At 51.5% G+C, this 20272-nt stretch overlaps 2 protein-coding genes across 3 annotated transcripts; both read left to right on the top strand.

The window, feature by feature from the left end:
* Positions 1–10: 10 nt before the first annotated feature.
* Positions 11–11357, top strand: Park7 (Parkinsonism associated deglycase). The gene is made up of 7 exons (XM_010619865.2): positions 11–209; positions 684–796; positions 2267–2368; positions 4980–5039; positions 5655–5724; positions 8551–8637; positions 11106–11357. Exons 2-7 carry the CDS (start codon positions 707–709, stop codon positions 11264–11266), a joined length of 570 nt encoding a protein of 189 aa, XP_010618167.1. The 5' UTR covers positions 11–209; positions 684–706; the 3' UTR covers positions 11267–11357.
* An 815-nt stretch (positions 11358–12172) lies between these two features.
* LOC104859306 lies at positions 12173–15068 on the top strand. Of its 2 annotated transcripts, XM_010619854.1 has the most exons (3): positions 12173–12529; positions 12874–13032; positions 13141–15068. In XM_010619854.1, the coding sequence occupies exons 1-3, from the start codon at positions 12506–12508 to the stop codon at positions 13546–13548; spliced, it is 591 nt and encodes a 196-aa protein (XP_010618156.1). In that variant the 5' UTR covers positions 12173–12505; the 3' UTR covers positions 13549–15068. The 2 variants fall into 2 exon arrangements, with proteins under 2 accessions (XP_010618156.1, XP_010618153.1); XM_010619851.1 differs by having other exon boundaries at positions 12874–15068.
* The last annotated feature ends 5204 nt before the right edge of the window (positions 15069–20272 follow it).

Below are 20272 nucleotides of genomic sequence, written 5' to 3'. Positions count from 1 at the left end.
AGGCCTCTGCCGTTTGCAGAGTCGCGACGCCAAAGCGTCCCAAAGCGCTCGACAGCTCGCCGGCCGTTTATTGAAACGGTTCTTTGAAGCCGGCTGTGCGTGCGCGGCAAACGCTTCAGAAAGAACTAAGCTAAGCGTGGTGTGGCCGTACGCAGAAAACCTAGTGCGGTGGCTTCTATAAGGGGAATTTCCACGTTCTCAGTCGGAAAGTGGGTTCGGGTATTTAATAGCCTCCCCCGACAGTGTTTATTGGAACCAAACGTAAAAATCCCCCCCTCCAGAAGTCTTAGTGGCCAGTTCCAAGAAAGCTATTTACATTTTTGCCCTGTTTTCTCTATGAAACAGTACTTCGGCAAAGACAGTCTTTAGGAAGGGCATCGCGTGACGTGCAAGACCTACATACTTGGGTTTAGGGAACTTCATATTTAACAGGTTTTTAGAAATTGGATTCGAGAAGATGCAGTAAAGGAAAACAATCAGTAATACACGTTAACAACCTCACTGCTCTCAGAGTAATTGAAACTGCTGTGTATGTCAGTATTAACCTAAGTGCTTTTTTCCGCATTTATCGGGACTGTTTCCCTAGGAAATACTTAACTCTGCTTGAGAAGGTTCCAACGCTTAAAATATTTGGGTATTCTAGTTTTGCACTGAAAATTTGTTTAAAAATGTTTTTCTTTAAGTCTTTAAAAAGTACAACATAAAAATGGCTTCGAAGAGAGCCCTGGTCATCCTGGCCAAAGGTGCGGAGGAGATGGAGACGGTCATCCCTGTGGATGTCATGAGACGCGCAGGGGTAAGGCTCCTGCTGTTTTCTAGCCCTCCTTGCAGATCATGTTGAATAAAACAATATCCAGAATATACTGCAGATAGAAACAGCACCACCTACCGTGATTACATAATGCTAACCTGTTTATTCACTGCCTGTGTTTAATACACATTTTGCCGTTTAGACCAGTTTTTCCTTCCTTCCCTCCCTCCCTTGCTGTCCATCCTTGAGCTAGTGTCTCCCTGTATGGCCCATGCTAGCCCTGGACTCAGACAATCCTCCTGTCTCAGCCTGCCATAGCTGGGACCACCGGTGTGTACCCAGCCTCAGATCCGTTTCTTAAAGAAACACACTCAGTACTAGGAAAAAAGGAGACAAAAGTGCACCTGAAGTTGCCATTGTCACTTTCTCCAATGCTCAGCCCCTCCTCATATGAGTGCGTCTGGCCCTGCCCTTGGCCTGTGGGTCCCACTCTAAGTGTTTAGCTGTGTCGTCATATGGTGCCCTTCCATGTACAGCACAATAGCAGGCACTTCCGTGGCACGCACTCCGTGCCAGGCTGCACTCCAAGCACTTCTACAAACCCTGCCACAATCCTGTGACTTAGATTCTGCACACACACACACACACACACACACACACACACACACACAGTTGAGGCATCTGAGGCACAGAGATACTGATTTGAGAAGAGCCAGATCATTGACCCAGGCAATCTGTTCCCAGTCTGTTTACACTTTGCTGGTTCTCAAAAATCAAAGTCTACTTTCTTAACATTGCTGCTCAGTTGTGTATTCTGTGAATGTGCCATGTCCCATCTATTCTCTTGACAGCCTAGTGACACTGTAATACATTTTGGGTTTTTTTTTTTTTTTTTGCTTTTGCTGCTCAAGATTGAACCCAGAGATTTGGGCATGCTAAGCACACACCATACCACTGAGCTGGGTCTCTGACCCAGAAATACTCATAGACAGCTTTATTGGTGGAAATGTATCTGACTTTTTTCAGGTTCTGTACCTAAAAGTGGAATTGTAGGCCCAGGAATAGATGTAATCAGCATTGGTAGATTTTGCCAAGTTGCCTTCCAATGTAAAACAATGCGTACTCCAGCATTTGGAAATGAAAATTTCCTGTTTTCCGGGATCACCTCTTTGTATCATTACCTTTTTTAACATTTGCAAGATAGAGTGGTGAGTTATTGTTTTAACTTGCATTTCCACCTTAGGAAGCCAGTGTTAGGTTTAAATGGCCACAGTGACCTTACAGGATGGGTTATTAATAGGGTGACTGTAACTTATCTCTCAAACCAGCACTCTTTTGAGAGGAAGGGCGTGGAACAGGGACAGACCTAGTTAGTAGCATAGTAGCATAAATTCGTTGTGGTTTTGTTGCAGTGTTTCCTGCCGAATTATTTAAAAATGCATGTAAACTATGAAAATGTCAACTTTTACCATTTGTGTTTTGGCATCCCTAAATGTCACGATGTCTTTCTTTTAGATTAAGGTCATTGTTGCAGGGCTGGCTGGGAAAGACCCAGTACAGTGTAGCCGTGACGTGGTCATTTGTCCTGACACAAGTCTCGAAGAGGCGAAAAAGCAGGTGTGTTCTCTGTACTTGATGTGCTTCCTTCACGTGGCTCTGCGTTAGGTTCTGGCGTGGTGAAGACTGTCATGAGCACAGACTTACTTAGACACTGACTTGGTTTGGGAGTCTCCCCCGTGGCTCTGGGAGGGCAAGGACTTTGCCGCCCTGCTGTGTCCATGGGTCTTAGTGACTGCTGGGTACCACGTGTGCTCAGTAAACAGTAAACAGCAGCAGGGTAGGGGGCTGGGCAGGGCTTAGGAGGGGGCTCGGTCTGTCTTTGATATTCTGGCTTACAAAGGCATCCTTGCTTCCTATGGAAATGTTTGTTTGTTTATTTATTTATTTATATCCTGATATAAGAATCAGCTGCCCCATTTGCCATTTACTTTTTATTCCTATTTTTAGTCTTTTATTTTTTATTTTGAGACAGCATCTCACTAAGTGACCCAGAGTGAGCTCAACTTTAACAGTCCTCCTGCCTCAGCCTCCCTGGGTGCCAGGAATATAGATATGCACCACCACATCCAGCCCTTAATCCTATTTCTGAAGCTACTTTTTACCTTTCCCCTTTGAGGGACACAGAGTAGATGGGTGACTCATTTGACAGGGAACAACTCATACTTGATTAGTGGTTGGATTAAGGAGGGCCTGGACTACATAGAGAGAACCTGTCTCCAAAAAAAAGTTTTGTAGAAATTCTCAGAAATACATAACAGTGAGAAATATGGAGCACAATAAAGAGAATAGTGCTTTAAAAAAAAAAAGAAAGGAAAAAAACCCTGTCCCCCTATTAAAGCATGTGCCCACCCAGAGCATCGGCCTATGCCTGTGATCCCAGCTACTTTGGAGCCCAGGCAGGAGCATCACCAGTTAAAGGCCAACGTGCAGAGTTCAGTAAGACCCTGTCTTCAGAAGCCAGGAATGAACCAGGTGTGGTGGTGCACACCTGTGATCCCAGCATTGGGGAGGCTGAGGCAGGAGGATCGCCAATAGTCAGAGGTTAACCTGGGTTATACAGTGAGTCCAAGGCCAGCCTGAACTCTGTAGTGTGATCCTGTCTCCAAAAAAAAAAAAAAAAAAAAAATGGATTAAACAAAAATTGAATGACGGTCTTAGTCTTGCAGGCTGATGGATGGTCTCTTGGGGGCCCTTTCCTCAGCAGCAGGTCCGCTCACCCCTGTGTGCACCCTGTCTCAGGGTCAGGCATAGCAGGCTGGGATATCAGGAGGGGCTGTGTCATCTGGGGACAGAGACATGGCAGCTCCCAAGGGCTGTGGTTGCCCTGCTGGAGTCGAGCAGGGTCCTCTCTGGGCTGTCCTCACAGGTGGGGAAAGTTTGCTCCTCCCCATGGAGAGCAAGCATTGGGTTCACACCAGAATTCTTCAAACTTCTAAACAGCATGTTAGAAGCACAAAGTAGAAGTAAATATTCCCTTTATTCGTTCTTTGTCCAGCAGGGTCTGGGGTTTTAGATCAGTGGTTACCTTTTGTAGGTGTCTGTTACGGTCATATTCTAAAAGGAGGGCCGGGGATATAGCACAGTGGTGATGCACCTTCCTCACAAGCGCAAGGTCCCGAGTTTGATTCCTGGTACCAAAAAAAAAAAGAAAATTCTAAAAGGAGTGAAAGAAATTCATCCTTCACACATTTTCTATTTTGAGTTTTGCTTGATTTTAAAACAAGCATGGGATATTTGTGACCTTAAGTAATTAAAAAAAGTACATGTTGTACTAAACTTACACACTAAATTTGTATTTTACTTAATGACTAAATTTTTTAACATCTTTAAGTAAAGGCGGTTTCTGTTTTCAGCAAGCTCGAGATGAGGTTATTTAGGATGTTTTGGTGTTTGAGACACTTAAAATATTGTATCATTTCTTTTTCTTCCCTCACCAAGTTCTATTTAAAGTTTAAAATCATTTTCCTATGCTTTTTACTTAAAATTTCTCCTAGTTTTAGAAATTGCTGCCTAGACCCCTATTGCAGGACAATTCCTGCAGCACAGATGTAAATGTAAAGTCTGGCAGGTGAGCGTCCTTTTCTCCTCTCCTCCACCCCACAGTCAGATGTCCCCTAGTCTGTGCGAGTTTGTGCACATGCGTGTGGGATGATGTTTATGTGCATAGCACATCTGTATACAGTATGTATAGTTCTGTCTTTTTACGAGTACAACATGGGCTCATTGTGTTGCTCAGGCTGGACTTGACCTCCTAGGCTCAGGCTCCTGCCTCAGTCTCCTGAGTAGATAGGACTATAGACACACAGCACTGCACTCTGCATATTTTTGTCTTTTTATAAGAGTGTGATTATTATTACACTTGATGCTTTGCAACATATGACTGTATTCAGATTTTCTTCATTTTTTTGCTGATTATAAGAACATCCCATCATTGGGACACCTCAGCAGTCTTCGTTTGGTGGTGGTGGTGGCGGATTTTTGGTGCTTGGTTGAACCCTTGGCCTCCTGATGTTCGAGCATGTGCTTTGCTGCTTCCTAACTGTTCTTTTGACAGGTACTTAGATTATCTCCTGTGTTTTGCTTGTGATTTAAACACAAAGTGTTCAGACTGCCGCTTCCATGCACATTTGAAACTGAAGTGTTCTCTTCGTGTCCTGCACTGTCCCAGGGCCCCTACGATGTGGTGGTTCTCCCCGGAGGCAACCTGGGTGCGCAGAATTTATCTGAGGTAAAATCCCCACTCTGTTCCCATCCTGGACTTGGCGGGCGGGCAGGCAGGTGCTGGAGAGCCATAGCATGAGCTGCGTGCTATGTGTCGGTTATTATCCAACAGCTCAGGCAGGAGGCTGCGAGCAAAAGAGGAGCTCGGAAGTTACCTGAGTGATGTTCTAGCCTTGTTTCCAGAAAACAGTTCAGTAACCTTTACCCTGGAAGGAAGCTGAACCGTGGATCAGAAAGTGTGAAGGGTTCGGTGCACACAGGAGAGGACTTGCTCCTTCCCCGGTGGTGGAAGAATTGCCAGTTGTGTGAGGGGTCAGTTTAGAGCCGAAGCCAGGCCGAGGGACTGCAGGTGTCAGCCAGAAGGTGGCATCCGCGTGGGTCACAGGCCTTCCTTGGGGGGCTTCGGGGCAGGTGGCTGGGAAGGGTCAGACGTGCCCGGGAACCGCGTTCCCTTGCTCGCCCTTAGATGCCTTCTCTTAGGATGAGTGCCGGCTGGGGTTCAGTCTAGACACAGATCTGGTGATCTGATGAGTTGGCGATATTTTTGAAAAGTAGTTGAAGCTGTTGTGGTTTCTGCCAGTGTCCCCACTGTAACTGGCTGTGTTTTGCTTTCTGTGCCCAGTCCCCGGCTGTGAGGGAGATCCTGAAGGAGCAGGAGAGCAGGAAGGGCCTCATCGCCGCCATCTGTGCAGGTAACCGGGAGCTCCTCCCCCGGAAGGCCCGGGGCACCTGCGCGGGTCACTTGTCTCTGCAGCCAGCCCTGTTGCTCCACTTTCTGCCTCTCTGTGCCCTTTGCATTCCGTGAAGCCGACTGTTTTGGGTGTTTGACCCCGGAGGCCCTCAGGAATTCAGTAAACAGCTTGTTCCAGCAGATCTCGCTGCCAGGAAGCTGTCTGCCAGCACAGCAGTCAGCAAGAGCCCAGCAGACATAAACATGACCGCCTGCCCTGTGCTTGCCCTGCCTCCCTCTTCTCAGTGCTCAGTCCCAGGCCCATCATTTAGTGTGAGGTGTCCTTGTGCTTCAGAGATGTCCTCGTGTCTGAGCTCAGTCACACTCTGTTTTCTGGTGCCTTTTGAATCCGTCCTGTGCCCTTAGTGTCCTCATTGTCCGTACATCAGAGTTTTAAAGGAAGTTGTGGGCCGGGGACTGCAAGTCCTGGCGGGGTTAGAGCAGGCAGCACCTGGGGCTGCGTGCCGGGGCCTTGACAGTGCCGCAGGACCAACCTTGGGGCTGGAGCTGTCACCCGAGCTCTGGCATCTCATGCTTAAGACACACCATTCTGGGCTGGGGTGTAGCATGTGGACAGTGTGAACTCAACATACGTGGGGCCCTGGGCTCTGGCCCCAGCACCCTTCCCGCAGCATGCCCGGGTCTCATTCTGACGGCAGAAAGGACAGGATCCAAGGCCTCTGTGTTTGTGAAAGGCTACGTTAGGGTCCGAGGAACCCAGTAGCCCCTTGCCATGCCTGGGGTCCGGGATTTCTCTGTCAGGCTCTGCCCTTCATTGGGCACAGTCTTGATTAGTTTCTGCCTGGTGTGCTGCTGGAGAACCAGCCTCCTTCCAGATGCTACCACCAAAGGAAGAAAGTAAGGGTTTCTTGGGTTGCTTCCCTAACAATCCTGTCAAAACAAAGACCACGGTCATTTTGTCCCTGTTGTCCCTGATGTCCCTGAGATAGCAAGGTTGCCATCCTGTGCCCAGGCAGCTGTGGCCATGCTGAGGACCTGGGCCAGGCTGGAGCTGAAGCAGGCAGGAAGAAGAAAGGACGCTTGTGGCGTGTTGGCCCAGTGCCTGCCCAGTGCTGCCGCCCTGGCTCCTGCATAGGAACTGGGAGGAGAGGGGGTGCTGAGGGGTGCTGGGCATGCGGGCAGTGGAGGACTGGCCAGAGCAGCTAGGAGATAGTCAGCCATGGCCATTGGCTGAGTCTTCTGTGTCTTGCAGTGGGAATGGGGAAACAGTTCTGCACTCAAAAGAACGTCAGCCCCCGACATTGAAGAAATTAGAGACAAATCAGAAGGGAGGCTTTTCTGAGTAGAAAATAGAATGAGCTTGCTTTTGCTGGAGGAGCCACTGAGGTTGGAAGCTGGGTCCAGGAAGCTTACCAGTCTGGGCTGCCTGCAGGAGCTGCGGAGTCAGCAGGGTGCTGTTTTCCCCGTGTCTGCGGGGTGGCACTGTGGGGCAAGGGTTCTGCCAGCGCTGGCTCCGGAGGGCCTGTTCGTGCATCAGAACCTGAAGGGTCTCGAGCTCCAAGTCTGACTCCAAACAGGGCTCTTAGGCCGCAGCATGCAGCACCCACAGGTGAGGGCCCCGGTGCATCCCTCCTCCAGCTGTAGGTGGCGGCATTACCACCTTGAGGGGAGCAGCCGAGGGCCTCCCTTGCGGGGGTGCACTCCTCACTGAGGTTCAGGGTGAGGGTGAGGTGCTGTTCAGATCGGGGTTCAGATCTTGGTAAATGCCATTCCGTGCAGCAGCGGTGACGTGGATTTACTCCCCTACACGGCTGTCCCTCCGAGGAGGGGGAGGCACATGTTGGAGACAATGGAGATCGCCCCTATCCGGACGGGGTCTGAGGCGGGCACTTCCTGCCCCGAAGAGTGAGGCCCCCAGTCTGTGCCGCTGTCTCCTCAGAGTCCGGCCAAGGTCCTCAGGTTGCTGAAGCCATAGGCGCCTGTGCCAGCGCACAGAGGGCCACGGTGCTCTTGTCCCGGTGCAGCGTGAGCCCAGGGACTCTGGTGCCTGCAGCTGAGAGAAGACGCAGTGGCTCATTTCCGACAGCCGAGGGTAACACTGCGGTCTTCTGACGGTGGTCTCAGGACTTACTTGCAGCACCTGTTGTGGGTATCTGAGGTTGGCCCTTTCCAGTGAATATGTTTGGGTACAAATCTTGGCTCCAAGGCCTTCCTCTTGGGAAGCGCGGCAGAAGGTACCACAGCTGACATTTCTGCAGCCTTAAGTCATTTTAGGAAAGTGACTCGTGCCTTTGTTTCTCAGACTTCAGCACTCATTCCCCAAGTTTCTCCTTCCGGGTGGTGCAGTGGGATGCTGTCCTAGTAACCCTACCAGCGGGTATATTTGGGGGATGGATGTTTGTCTTCCCCTTTCAGTTAGGAAGGTACAATTGTAAAAGCGGCAAAATGCAGCAGTTCAGAGGGCGCTGGTTGCCTGTGCCGCGTAACTGATGCTGTCCTTGTGCCAAGAACAGGTTAGGAGCCGCCCCAGCTGCGTCCTCCCCTCCGCGGGGCCGCACTTCCGGCCGGGCATGCTGTGCAGCCAGTGTGAGTGATGGCACGGCTTTGATGAAATGGTGTTGAGGTATTGTGGGTTCGCACAAAGCTCTGCCAGATGTGTTCAGCAAGTGGCTTATAAAAATATTCTTCTGCTGCAGAGTGTTTAATCTCAGAAGCATCACTTCGGATAAGAGCCTCCTGATTTGGAAGAATGCTTTTTCTGTGCAATTTCTAAAGTATGGGTTTCTCTGTATCTACGCTCAGATCTTTTTACTGCTCTTATTTTCAGGTCCCACGGCTCTGCTGGCTCATGAGATAGGCTTTGGGAGCAAAGTGACCACGCACCCACTGGCTAAGGACAAAATGATGACTGGGAGTGAGTACACGCTTATGTTTCCGGAACCCTCCTTGGGCGCCGTCTCTGAGCAGGGCTCCCCAGAGGCGCCCTCCGGGCTCAGCCTGGCTGGCGTGGGGCACCCACCCCACTGTCGCGGATGGAAGGCGATCGTCCAGCACCAGTTTAATCAGTGTTCATTCTGAACACTTTGCCAGCAGCCTAGGGTACATTTTCGACCCCAACAGCAGATTTAGAAGGTGCCTTTTACCCGAAGTCCAGAGAAAAGGCCCGAGTATGAGCACGGTCTGTACCCTGCGGACATGATGCCCTGACATGTACCATTGAGGCCTGCGGAGTTCATTAATTACCTTTATAAAAAGCACGTTCAGTTTACTCGTGTGAAACCTGCGAACAGTGCAGAAGGATCGGCGGGAACAGCTGTGCTGTTCCCTCCCCTGCCATCCCTCCTGTCAGAGGTAATGTCCATGAAGTGTCTCATAGAGCTCTAGAACTTTCTCTGCACTTGCTGCACTTCTTTTTTAATATTTTTACTCAGATGAGGTCTACTAAGAGCACTGTTCTGCACCTTGCTTTTGTTTTCGAGATGGGTTCTCACTGTGTTGCCCAGCCTGGCCTTGACCTCTTAGACTCAAGAGATCCTCCTGCCTCAGCCTCCTGGGAGCTGGGTGAAAGGCATGTATCATCACGCACAGCTGTGGCTTGCCTCTTTTATCTTAGAAATGTTTTTGCCAGCTTATTGGGCTGTGGCAGGTCCCTAATCTCTCAGAGCCTCCGTTTCCACACGTGTCATTGCTGGGCTCAGGGAGCCAACATGTATGATGTGCTTGAATGCTGTGTGGCCGTGGACCTGAGTGGGAAGCAGGTGTTACTCTTGCTGCCACCATGAGGGGCTGTCCCTGGGCCTGAGGAGGACACAGGGTAGAGGCTGCCCTCCCCTGGCTACTATCTCTAGTGACACTAGGGAGTTAGGAGGCTCAGAGCTGCTGAAAGGCAGAGCTGGGATTTGAGCTGGGAAGCGCCGTGTTCAGGGGCGGCCAGCGTCTCCCAGGACTTCAGTCTGAACCGCTGCTAGCTGTCAGCTCCAAAGTAAACAGATTGGAGTGGCTTCGTGCCAATAAAACTTTATTGACAAACCCAAGTAGTGGAAACAAAAACAAGTAGCAGCCTTTAGTCACTGACCCCTTTGTCCCTAGCGGTCCCACTAACTTTTTCTCCTAAGAGATTTCCTGGTTTTGGGATTTTTGTCTAAAGCTTTTTTTTTTAAAAAAAAAGTCATGCCTCATGCTGCTTTGAGCGAGGTATAAATAGTCATTTTGCCCTGTGGGGGCCCATGAGGCTGACTTTGGGGTTTCCCCTTGCAAGGCGGTTCTTCATCACTGCCACTAGGTGGCGCAGTTGACAAATGTAAACCTCTTTAAGGTTAGATTTTTTTGGGGGGGGGTACTGGGGATTGAATTTAGGTCCTTGAGCTTGCAAGGCAGGCTGCAGAACCAGTGAGCTAAATCCCCGGCTGGGTTAGATTTTTTAGAGAGCTTTGAAACCCATGTGGCCCGTTTCCACCCTGTCTGTAATGTTTTACCTGCAGAGCTGCTGCCAGGTGAACCTCCGACCGGGCCTGACCTTGCCTGGTCCCCCACGGCCTGCCTCCTGCCCAGGAGGCCCAGCCCAGTGCCTTCCTAGTTTAGTTCCAAGACTTGCCCAGGTTTGGCCATCAGGTGAGGTGAGGTGAAGAAGACAGTGTCCCTTCCAGCCAGGGTGTTGCTTGTCCCTGTAGTAGCATAAGCAGGACACTTTGGGCATTTTAGGGAGATGGTGAGAGGTCGGCCACCGTGGGCCCTGGGAAAGGAGCCTGAGGAGGGTGGGATTCCGCAGCACATCACTGCCCTTGGGCCAGACAAGCGCAGAGCAGAGCAGCGCCTGAGTGGGAATGGGCGGGCCTGTGCCCACATCTGTGCCCGGTGTCCTGGGAGTGCTCACCGCTCGGGGCCACTGTTGCCATCACCCACCGCAGGAGTCCAGCTCGGGCTGCTCTGGCTCCTCCCTACCTCCCTGTCGAAGCTGCCCCGGGGTCCATTCCCGTTCTGTCCTGGGACAGATCCCAGGGGCTGGTGCGGCAGAGGTGGAGTCAGGATCCCCTGTGCAGCAGGGATGTCAGGCGCCCAAGGAAGGGGAGCAGGTTGGGCCTCAGAGTGCAGACAGCCTGCTGGGAGCAGGGGGGGAGTGGTGGGAGGCTGAGTCAGGAGGGCCCCTTGAGTGCCCCCTTGGTGCACCCAGGGCTGGGCCAGCGAGGCTGAGGCAGGGCCGCCTTCTGGGCCTAGCTTCCTTTTGGGCCTGGCCACCCAGGGAGGTGAAGGTTGGCAGAGGGTCGTGTGTGGGAAGGTGCTTGGAGGAGCCCCGTGGGTCCTGAGGCCTCTGGGAAGTGACTGGCCCCGCGGAGACAATGCTAGCACTGCCTGTCCACACGCAGCCACCTCTCTCTGCCACAGGTCATTACAGCTACTCGGAGAGTCGTGTGGAGCGGGACGGCCAGGTGCTCACCAGCCGCGGCCCAGGCACCAGCTTCGAGTTCGCGCTGGCCATCGTGGAGGCGCTCAGTGGCCCAGAGGTGGCGCAGCAGGTGAAGGTGCCACTCGTGCTGTGTGACTAGAGCCGGCAGAGGGACACGCAAGCCCTGACCCTGTGCCTGTGTCCATGTATTTCTGAATAAAGGGGCAGCCCGCGGCTGCCCATGGCTGCTCCGTCCCTTGTGTCGTGAGATCAGGTCCAGTGTCCACTGATGGAGCCCCAGGAGAGGGGCTGTCACTGCTGTGTGTGCTGTTACAGTACTGGGGAGCCCGGGTGGGAGCGCACCCGTAACCCCAGCTTTCTGGAGGCTGAGGCAGGAGGGTCCAAAGTTCAAGCCCAGCGTCGTAGTGAGACCTTGTCTCAAGATAAAAGGGTTAGGGATGTAGTTGGTACAGAGGCCTTGGGCTCAGGCCCAGTTCTGCTACACAAAACAACAAACTCCCGATGAGGTGGGCTGTCGTGGTCGGTATTTGTGAAGCAGTGTCCCCAACCTCCCAGGGCTGAGGCACCTGCCTCCCCTTCCTCCGCTGAGTGCCCAGCACTTCTGGGAACCTGGCCCACAGCTGGAGCCTCGCCCCTGACCACGCCGTCCAGGTGAGGAGACTGGCGCCTCTGTGGGCTGCTGGTGAGGTGGAGAGGAGATGCTAAGTTGGAGCACTGGCAGCTGTCTCGTTACTGTGAGGAGGCAGCTCTGGATCCAGAGGGCAAGGCAGCTGGTAGCTGTGTAATTGCACACTTTGACGAGCAGTGTGAAAGAGTGAAGACTGCAAGGGTGAAGGAGCAGGACTGTGTCCACGTGGGACACCGACACCTGGAGTAGGTTCTCTCTGGTCAGAACTTGCTGGGGCTGGGGAGAAGCCATGTCATGTGACGGGGGAGGGAGAAAAACCTAACACTGCGTCCTAGGAAGAAGGGTGACAAGCAGGGACCAGGAAAGCCTCCCTGGAGGGACCTGGGAGTCTGCAGGAAGTACGGAGGCCTTAGGGCAGGCAGGAGCCATGGGTATGGGGGTGCTAGACGTGGTCAGGGCTCTAGGGCTGGCCCAGGAGAGGCACGGGCCTGCCGAGGACAGCTCCTACGCATGACCCCTAAACCTAGGGCCATGCAGAGTCACCATCCCAGAGTTGCTGCGGGGAGGCACAAACGGGAGTGGGTTTGGGGCCCGGGAGGGTGACTCCGGTACCTGCAGCACCTGGGGACAAGAGAACGGGCCCTGTGCCTCTGCAGGTCTGCCATCAGGCTGGCGGGGACCTGATTTCCACCCAGTGGTAGTGTGTGCAGGTCAGGCCCCTCCCTGGTTGCCCTCAGCCCCTGCCTGTGGATGAGGACAACAGCGGCAGTCAGGGTGAGTGCGCCCCATGTCGTGCATCTAAGGGAGGAGGAGGAGGTCCCCCTTACCACACCCCCAGCAGCCCCCTTCCCAGCCGTCCTGGAATTTTTGACTTTGGCCTTGTGGAGAGCAGGAGCCTTGGCCTCAACGAATGACCTGGGCCGAGAGTGCAGGTGGGACAGGATGGGGCGGAGCGGGGCCCAGCCTGTACTGGCACAGAGTTGGGGTTCTGGCATGGAGATGGGGTTGGCTGGGCCTCTGTCTCCGCCTACACCTGGGGCTACCCAAGGTCAAAGTTCACCTGCAGGATTTATTCTCTTTTGTGATTTACCTTTTTGGCAAAAGTTCATTCCTCTTAGAGACCAGAGCTGCTGGGCCACCCAGGGCCCCAGAGGGATGGCAGAGGGGTTTTGGGACCTGGTCCTACCCAGAGCTCAGCCACATGGCCATGTCGAGGGCATTCTGAGGGACAAGGTGACAGCCACTTCTGGGGGCTCTGCTGCCCCAGGCCCCGCCAGGTGGGTTTGCGAGTCTGCTGGGGTTCGTCGCCTGTTGTGTTCCTTCACGCCTTGCACGAACAGCATCTCCCAGGGCCACACCACCTCCCCCTCGCCCTCCACTCACAGAGACTCCAAAATCGCCTGCGAGCTGCACCTCCACTCAGCAGCCAGCAGCCTGCAGAGCCATTGTCTCACCGAGTGAGAAGCAGGGACCGTCTGGAGAGCTCGCCGGCCAGTCTGCTGTGCCATGGCACCGTCCTCCAATCAGGCCGCGGTCGGCAGGGGTGGGCACTCATCCCCGGGTTCCCCGCAGGGAGAACAGCAGCTCCTCCCGGAGGAGGGCGCTCCGCACTCAGCTGGGTGTCCTCAGTAAAAGCCCACCTTAGGGCCGGGGATTTAGCTCGGTGGTTCTGGTGCCTGTCTGACAAGCTCAAGGACCCGAGTTCAATTCCTGGTACCGAAAAAAGAAAAAGCCCACCTTTGTCCAGCCTTGGGCAGGCAGCCAGGGTGCCCACTCTCCCAGCTTGGGTTTGAGTCCAAGGCACCTGGCAGCACCGGGAAGAGGTGAATGAGGGCTTTGTCACCACCACCCCTGTCACCAGCAGTACCCAGCCCACTGCTGTCGCTGTGCTTACCCTTCCCATCACCATCCCCGCCACATCACCCCCACCTCCTGCTGCCCCCAGGGGCTGTTTCAGGCTCCCCGACAAGTCTGGGGCAGCACGATCCCAGAGGAAACGACGCTATGTTCCCCAAGGGCCACCTGCCTGTGGCTCCAGCACCACAGCTGTATCCCAGCCACTCCGTTCTGCCTTCTCCGTCCCACATGTGAGCGGCTGCTGAACCCCCGGCCGGGTCCCAGGCTCAGCAAAGCCATAGATTAACTTCCAGATGGAACTGGTGGTCTCCAGAGGGACAGTGGTGGCACTGGACACTGGGCAGTGTGGCGTTGACATCTGGGGGGCCGCGTCTCCTTGGATGCTGCTTTGCCCGACAGGTTAGGGTGCCACAGAAAGTGTGCCCGGCTTGGGGTCCCCTCCCCGGAGCGTGCCGTCTCACTCCATGTACCGCGGGGAGCGGGTTTCTCCCGAGGCCCTCGTCTGTCCTCGGCACCCGTCTGCAGGGTAGAGGCCTAGCACCGCCTGTGTGCTGTGCCAGAGCCAGGTGACTGGGCCTGGGGGTGTGGGGCTGCTCCGCCTGCTGGACAGAGGCAGGGTGGAGGGATGACCCAGTCCTCCCCTGCTCGGCGGCCCTCGGCTGCAGCAGCAGTGACTCAGTACAGGACTGAAACACCAAGTTCCCAGGCAAGGTGAGGTCACCGTGCCAACATTGGTCATGCTTGCATGTGTACCCGGGAGGGACAGCCACTCGGGCACTTATGCCAGAGCCGCTGACCCAGTGGCGCTGACACTCTGTCATTAGTCCAGGAGCATCAGTTTTACCACCACCTGGGCCTTGAAAGACTGAGAAATTTAATTAGACAAGTACATCGGTACCTGGGGGGAAAAGGTTCGGACAGTACAGGAACCTGTCAGGCAAGACTTGGAAAGTCTCTTTCCAGCCCTGCCTCCTGTCCTTCCTGTCCAGAAAAGTCTACTTTGGGGGTTCCCGGGTCCAGTGTCTTTCTCACAAATCTGCAAATGTGTCACGGTACAAACCCACACCCACCCTGAGATACTGTTTCATACATACACAGACTGTACTTGATAGTTTCAAAAGTTATTTTTAAACAGATAGTGGGAGCTATTATCGTGTACATTGTTTTGCAAATTGGCTTTTTTTTTTTTTCCACTCGAAACGTAGTATGTCTTGGAAACCTGCCTGTGTCAGGTCGACTTTGTTTATGTAGTAGTGGTGCAGGAATCCACAGTGCAGCTGTACTGTAACGTATTTAACTGTTTCTCCACTAAAGGATTTCCTCCCAATTAAAAAAACAAAAGTATAGCCGGGTGAGGGTGTGGGCTGTGGTCCTGGCTAGTCTGGAGGACCTCAAGGCCAGCCTGAGCAACATAGCAAGACCATATCTTTTTAAAGAAAATGGGCAAGGCCCAGGGTTCAAGTACTGTAGAAGAAGAAGGGAAAAAAATGAAGTACATTAATTCATTGTTTTTATTCTGGTAAAAATACCAATGCAGAATTTGCCATTGTTGCCATTCTGAAGTGTGCGCTTGCGTGGGATTACCGTGCTTTCCTGCATTGTGCGCCCCACTATGGTGACGCGGGACTGTGCCCTCCGCCTCCAGCGCAGCAAACCACCTGTTCTGTCTCTGAATTCGACCCCTCCACAAGACTTGCTCCAGTGGACAGTGTTGTAGGTGTCTTCTGTGGCTGGCTTATTGGACAGCTTGGTGTCCTCGGGGTCCAGGCTCTCCTGAGCTCTCGATTTTCATTTCCCCCATGACGGATGAGGCTGCCACGTTTTATTTTGGGGCTGCTGTGCATTTGTGTATCTTCATGGGAGAGATATCTCCTTGAGCCTTGTGCCCATTTCAGAATGGGATTTTGTTGATATCATTGGGTTATGACTTTTACAATTACTCAGTATTTTTAAATGTCTTACAGAGCCTGGCACGGTGAAGTGTTCCTGTAGCCCTAGCTACAGCTGAGGCAGGAGGATCTCGGAGTCCAGGGGTCGAGGCTGGCCAGCCTGGGCGAAACACAGAACTTGCCTCAAAATACAAAGTTAAAGGGCTGGCCTTGTAGCTCAGTGGAGTGCTTGGCCAGCGTGTGTAAGGCCCTGGGTTCAGTCCAAAGTACCGCTTCCACCAAAAGAAAAAGTTCTAGGACAAATTTGTGCCTACCTCTTTGAGCAGGTGTAAATATTTTTAGAGAATTCTGTGAATCCAAGGGCAGGCTGGTTTTAATGTTCATAGATATGGCCAGGCTGTTCTTTCCTTTGCCTGTTTCTTTCTGTGCTCAAGGTTACTGATTATTATCAGTTTCTTTACTTAAAAGTCCTTGTTGTGAAATAGCTTATATGCAAAGACATGATGGGAATGTGGCCCTGGCCACCGGAAATGAATGCCGTTCGTCTGACCCAAGGGCTTTCTTGGCTGGCACCTGGGAGCTGTTCCGCTTGATGCCTTCCCAGCGCGCAGCGGCCCACCCATCACCAGAGCTCGGCTCAGACGTGCGTGCGCAGCGGCTCTTCAGCGAACCTTTGTCTTGGGCCACAGTTTTTCTTTTGTTTCATGGGCCCTTTGATGCCCTTATGCAGCCTTCAGACTCCTTCTCAGAGCAGTATCTTAAAATGTATAAAATACACTGGACTGCAAGGAAATGAATTCTTTTGGAATCAGGTTTCAAAACATTTCAATCCAGTGTCGCAGGCCGCCCTCTGAGTCCCTGAGGTGTACAGGACACCTGGGCTGCTTTGGCTCCTACCAGGAACAGAGTCAGTGTGTCCAGTCTCAGGCACGGGCCTGTGGGCCTCAGCTCGAGATGTACTGAATCCTTAGAGCAGTCTGGAGAAAGTGTTTTTGTCATACTGCAGTCTGCTGGTACCCTTTCCATTGCCAAAGGTTGTTTTGTTTTCGGTTTGAGCCACACTGGGAGGCAGAGCTTGGGGTACTGTACCACTAAGCTCCACATCAGCCCTTTTTATTTATTTTGAGACAAGTTCTTGCTAAGTTGCTCAACCTGGTCTCAAACTTGTGATCCTCCTGCCTCAGCCTCCTAAGTAGCTAGGATTACACGTGTGCGCCCCCCACACCTGGCCATTTAGCTCTTTTAAAATAGCATTAGTTATTATCATTTGTCAGAAGCTTTTCCTCCCCTTCCCTTACATTTGTGAAGAACTAGAATTGTCTATTGTTTACTATTAAATGAATTTGCCTCCATATCTCCCTGGTCTGGTGTATTGTGGTGAGATTTCTTTGTATTCAGCAGAAAATGATACAACATCAAGTTAATCATCTTTAAGCCCATCATTCAGGGGCATTTAGTACAGTCACAGTGCTAGGCCAGGGTCACTTGTAGTTTGAAGACATTGTTACCACCCCACCTGGCCCGCTTTCCTAACCCCTGGTAACCTCTAGTCTATGTTCTGTCCTCATGGAGTCATCTCTCTCGATACTGCACATAAGTGAAATCATCCAGCATGTGAGACTTAGCCACAGAGTGTCACACATCAGACTCCTTCCTGTTCAAGGCTGAATAGTACTCCTCCATCCATTTATCCACTTCGGAGAGCTTTACGGCAATATTCGTTCATACAATAGAATGAGGAGGAAAAAGATACTTCTACAAGCAAAACTCCTCACAAGCATATTACCGAGCAAAAGTAACGAGACGAATACTACTGTATGATTCCATTTCTAGAAAGTTTAAAGATGGGCAGATTAATCCACTGGAAGTCAGGGGCCGGCTGCCTGTGGCTTGAGCGGTGATGAGCTAGGAGGTCAAGAAAGGAGGGGTTTTGGGTTATCGTAAGGTTTTTCTTGATCCAAGTCCTGGTTATCATGTGTTCATTTTGTGAAAATTCATTGACCTAGGCATTTTTGACTCACTTACTGTTTGTTTTCTACGTACACTACTGTTCAGCAAAAGGTAATTTCAACGAAAGAATGTATATTTGTTAATCATGGGTCATTGTTTATTCATTTTACCAGCTTGATGATGCTGCTGGGTAAATCATCTTGTTTCTACCCTTATTTTTTTATTTTTTGGTACCAGGACTTGAACTCGCAGGACCTTGCGCTTGTGAGGCAGGCGGCGGTGCCACTGAGCTACACCCCTGGCCCTCCTTCCTTTTCTCCTGTGGTCTGATCTGTGAGGTCCTGGAGACTCATCCACTGCAGTGGTGGACTTCTCACAGCCCCTACACCCTTGTGTTGCTTGCCTTGCGGTATAGGGTTAGCTGCACCCAAGCTTGCAGTCACTGTCTTCCTGTGACTTTTTCGTCTTTTTCCCCAGTGCTGAAGATCAGAGCCAGCATCTCGCCCATGCCAGGCCATTGCTGCGCCCCTGAGCTCCACTGAGAGCCCCTGAACTTTTTATCTCCGATTTTTGCTTTGATGTCTGTTTGGTCTGTGTAGTTCCTAAACTGCTTTTGGGGGAACTATTTTTTAGTCTGTTTCTGTGCCTTTGGTTTTTATCTTGGGGGCACTTCCTGTGAGGAGAATTCAGCTGAGGCCGTGTGCCCCGATCGTATGTGCACCGGACTGTCGTCTGCCCCCTGCTCCCGCCGGCTGCAGCCGAGAATTCACAAGCCCGCTGTTCTTTGTAAGTGCTGTGGTTCCCCACTCTGGCTACTTGGAATATTTCCTTCGTTTGGTGTCTTGCAGTCTCCTTGCAGGTTGGCTGTTTTTTTCCCCCTCCTCCTTCCCGTCCTTTTCATCTGTTGAGCTTTATTGGGCTTTCTGGAGTTAAGCCTTGGAATATTCCCACAGTTCTAGAAAATTCTCAGCTGTTGTCTTCACATACCCTCTTCGTGCCCTCCGGCCTCTCCCTGCTGGAGGTGTGACTTGCATCTTCACTTGTCTGTCCGTCCCGTCTCTTCTCTCTTAGGTTTTCCACTCATGTCTCTTTGTGCCCCGTTCCGGGAAGTGTCTCCAGATCCAGCATCTAGTTTGTAATTCGTAGGCTGATCCCCTTCTGATGGCCTCGCACCCACTGATGCAATCCATTTAATGAGTATAGAGACATTTTACGATGTTCTCTTCTTTTTGAGTCTATTTTCTATGCACATATTTAATCATGTTAAGCACACTTATTTGATGTTCTGTGTCTGACGATTCGAAAACCTGAAGTCTCTGCAGTTGTCTGCTGTCTCTGACCCTGGTGCTTTGTTCCCCTGTGTATTTGGTGGGTTTTCTTGGAAAGTGTTTCTTTTTTTTTTTTTTTTATTTTTTTGGGTTTTCTTGGAAAGTTTTTTTTTTTTTTTTTTTTTTTCACTCTGTAGGGATCCTGTGGGGTCTGGACTGAAGTTGAGCTCTTTTTGAGAGTGTGCATTTGCTTCTGACAATTGCCTGTCATCCTAAGACATGTGAGCACACGCATGCACATGTGTGACAGGACCTGTATCGGTTCCTGGGTTCTGAGCCGGAAACAGAACCAGTCTCAGTATTTTAAGTAGAGAGGGGTTTTTCACGGGGAGTCAGGTGCGTTTCATAAAATCCCTGGGAGACCGGAGGAGGGGAGTCAGGAGGCCTCCCCTGGAACAGCTGAGCTCAAGTGTGCATATCTGTGATCTGGATTTGGACCAGAGAAGCGGGTTTGCCAGTGCAGCGTTACCACAGCAACCGCATCTACCTACAGCGTGTGCCGGACCTGAGCTGCCGAGTCCGGTGGGCTGCCCTGTTCCTGCACGCATGGCTGTGTGATCTTGGTGGCAACAGAGAGATGGCCTCTGCCCCACTCTGCTTGCCAGAGCCCTGCAGACCCGTGGTGGGCAGAGTGTGCTCCACACCGGGCATGCTGCTAGGTCTTTTCTATCCTCTTGTTTCATCTGTGGCAGGCACTACCCATGGGCTACTGAGTACTCATTTCAAGTGCCCTTCTCTCATCTATTTTCACTATAAAAGCTTGGGGTGACCATCCTCTTTTGCTGTGTGACCCAGAATTGTTGAGTGCTCTGGAGAATTCTTTGGTTTTCCTGGAAGAGGGCAGTGTGACCAGTGTTGCTACATTCCTCTGCCTGCCTTCCATGTGGATGCAATGCCTGGATCCTTGGCAGCTATTCTGTGACCAAGAACAGAAAGCCAAGTGAAGTGCTGAGACACCAGACTTGTACTACTGAGCCAACACCAGCAACCCTGTGCTTCCAAGAGAAACACATGTGCCTTCCTAGGCTACTGTTAAACTGATGCTTCTGTTACTTTACTCAAAAGTAATCCCAACCAATGTAAAAATTTCTTTTCTTTTTTTTTTTTTTTTGGTACTAGGGATCAAACTCAGGACCCTTGTACTTGCGAGGCAGGCAGTGGAATCACTGAGCTACATCCCTGGCCTACATTTATCTTCTGTGAATAACATAGAGATTGGCTGTTAGTCTGAAAATCTGAGTCTAAATAGGAATATGACTGATTCCCCTTTTGTGGATTATTACCATGTTTTCAGTTATTCTTGCTGTCTTATTTTATCTTGCTTTTTAGCACATTTTCCTTTAGGTTAAATTTTCCCTCTTCCTTGCCATTGTTGATTGATACATTTTTTAAAAATTGTATTTGTTCAAGTGATTTCAAAAATTACCCATCCAATTTCTGCTGTCCTGGAACGATTTTCCGGGCTGCTTCTTTCTGTGCTGCCCCCCCCCCCC

This window comes from Fukomys damarensis, unplaced genomic scaffold (assembly GCF_012274545.1).
Source record: "Fukomys damarensis isolate Sample0158 unplaced genomic scaffold, DMR_v1.0_HiC HiC_scaffold_23, whole genome shotgun sequence".
NCBI lineage: Eukaryota > Metazoa > Chordata > Mammalia > Rodentia > Bathyergidae > Fukomys > Fukomys damarensis.
Note: the sequence above shows the minus strand (reverse complement) of the source record. Positions and strands in the feature narration are given on the sequence as shown.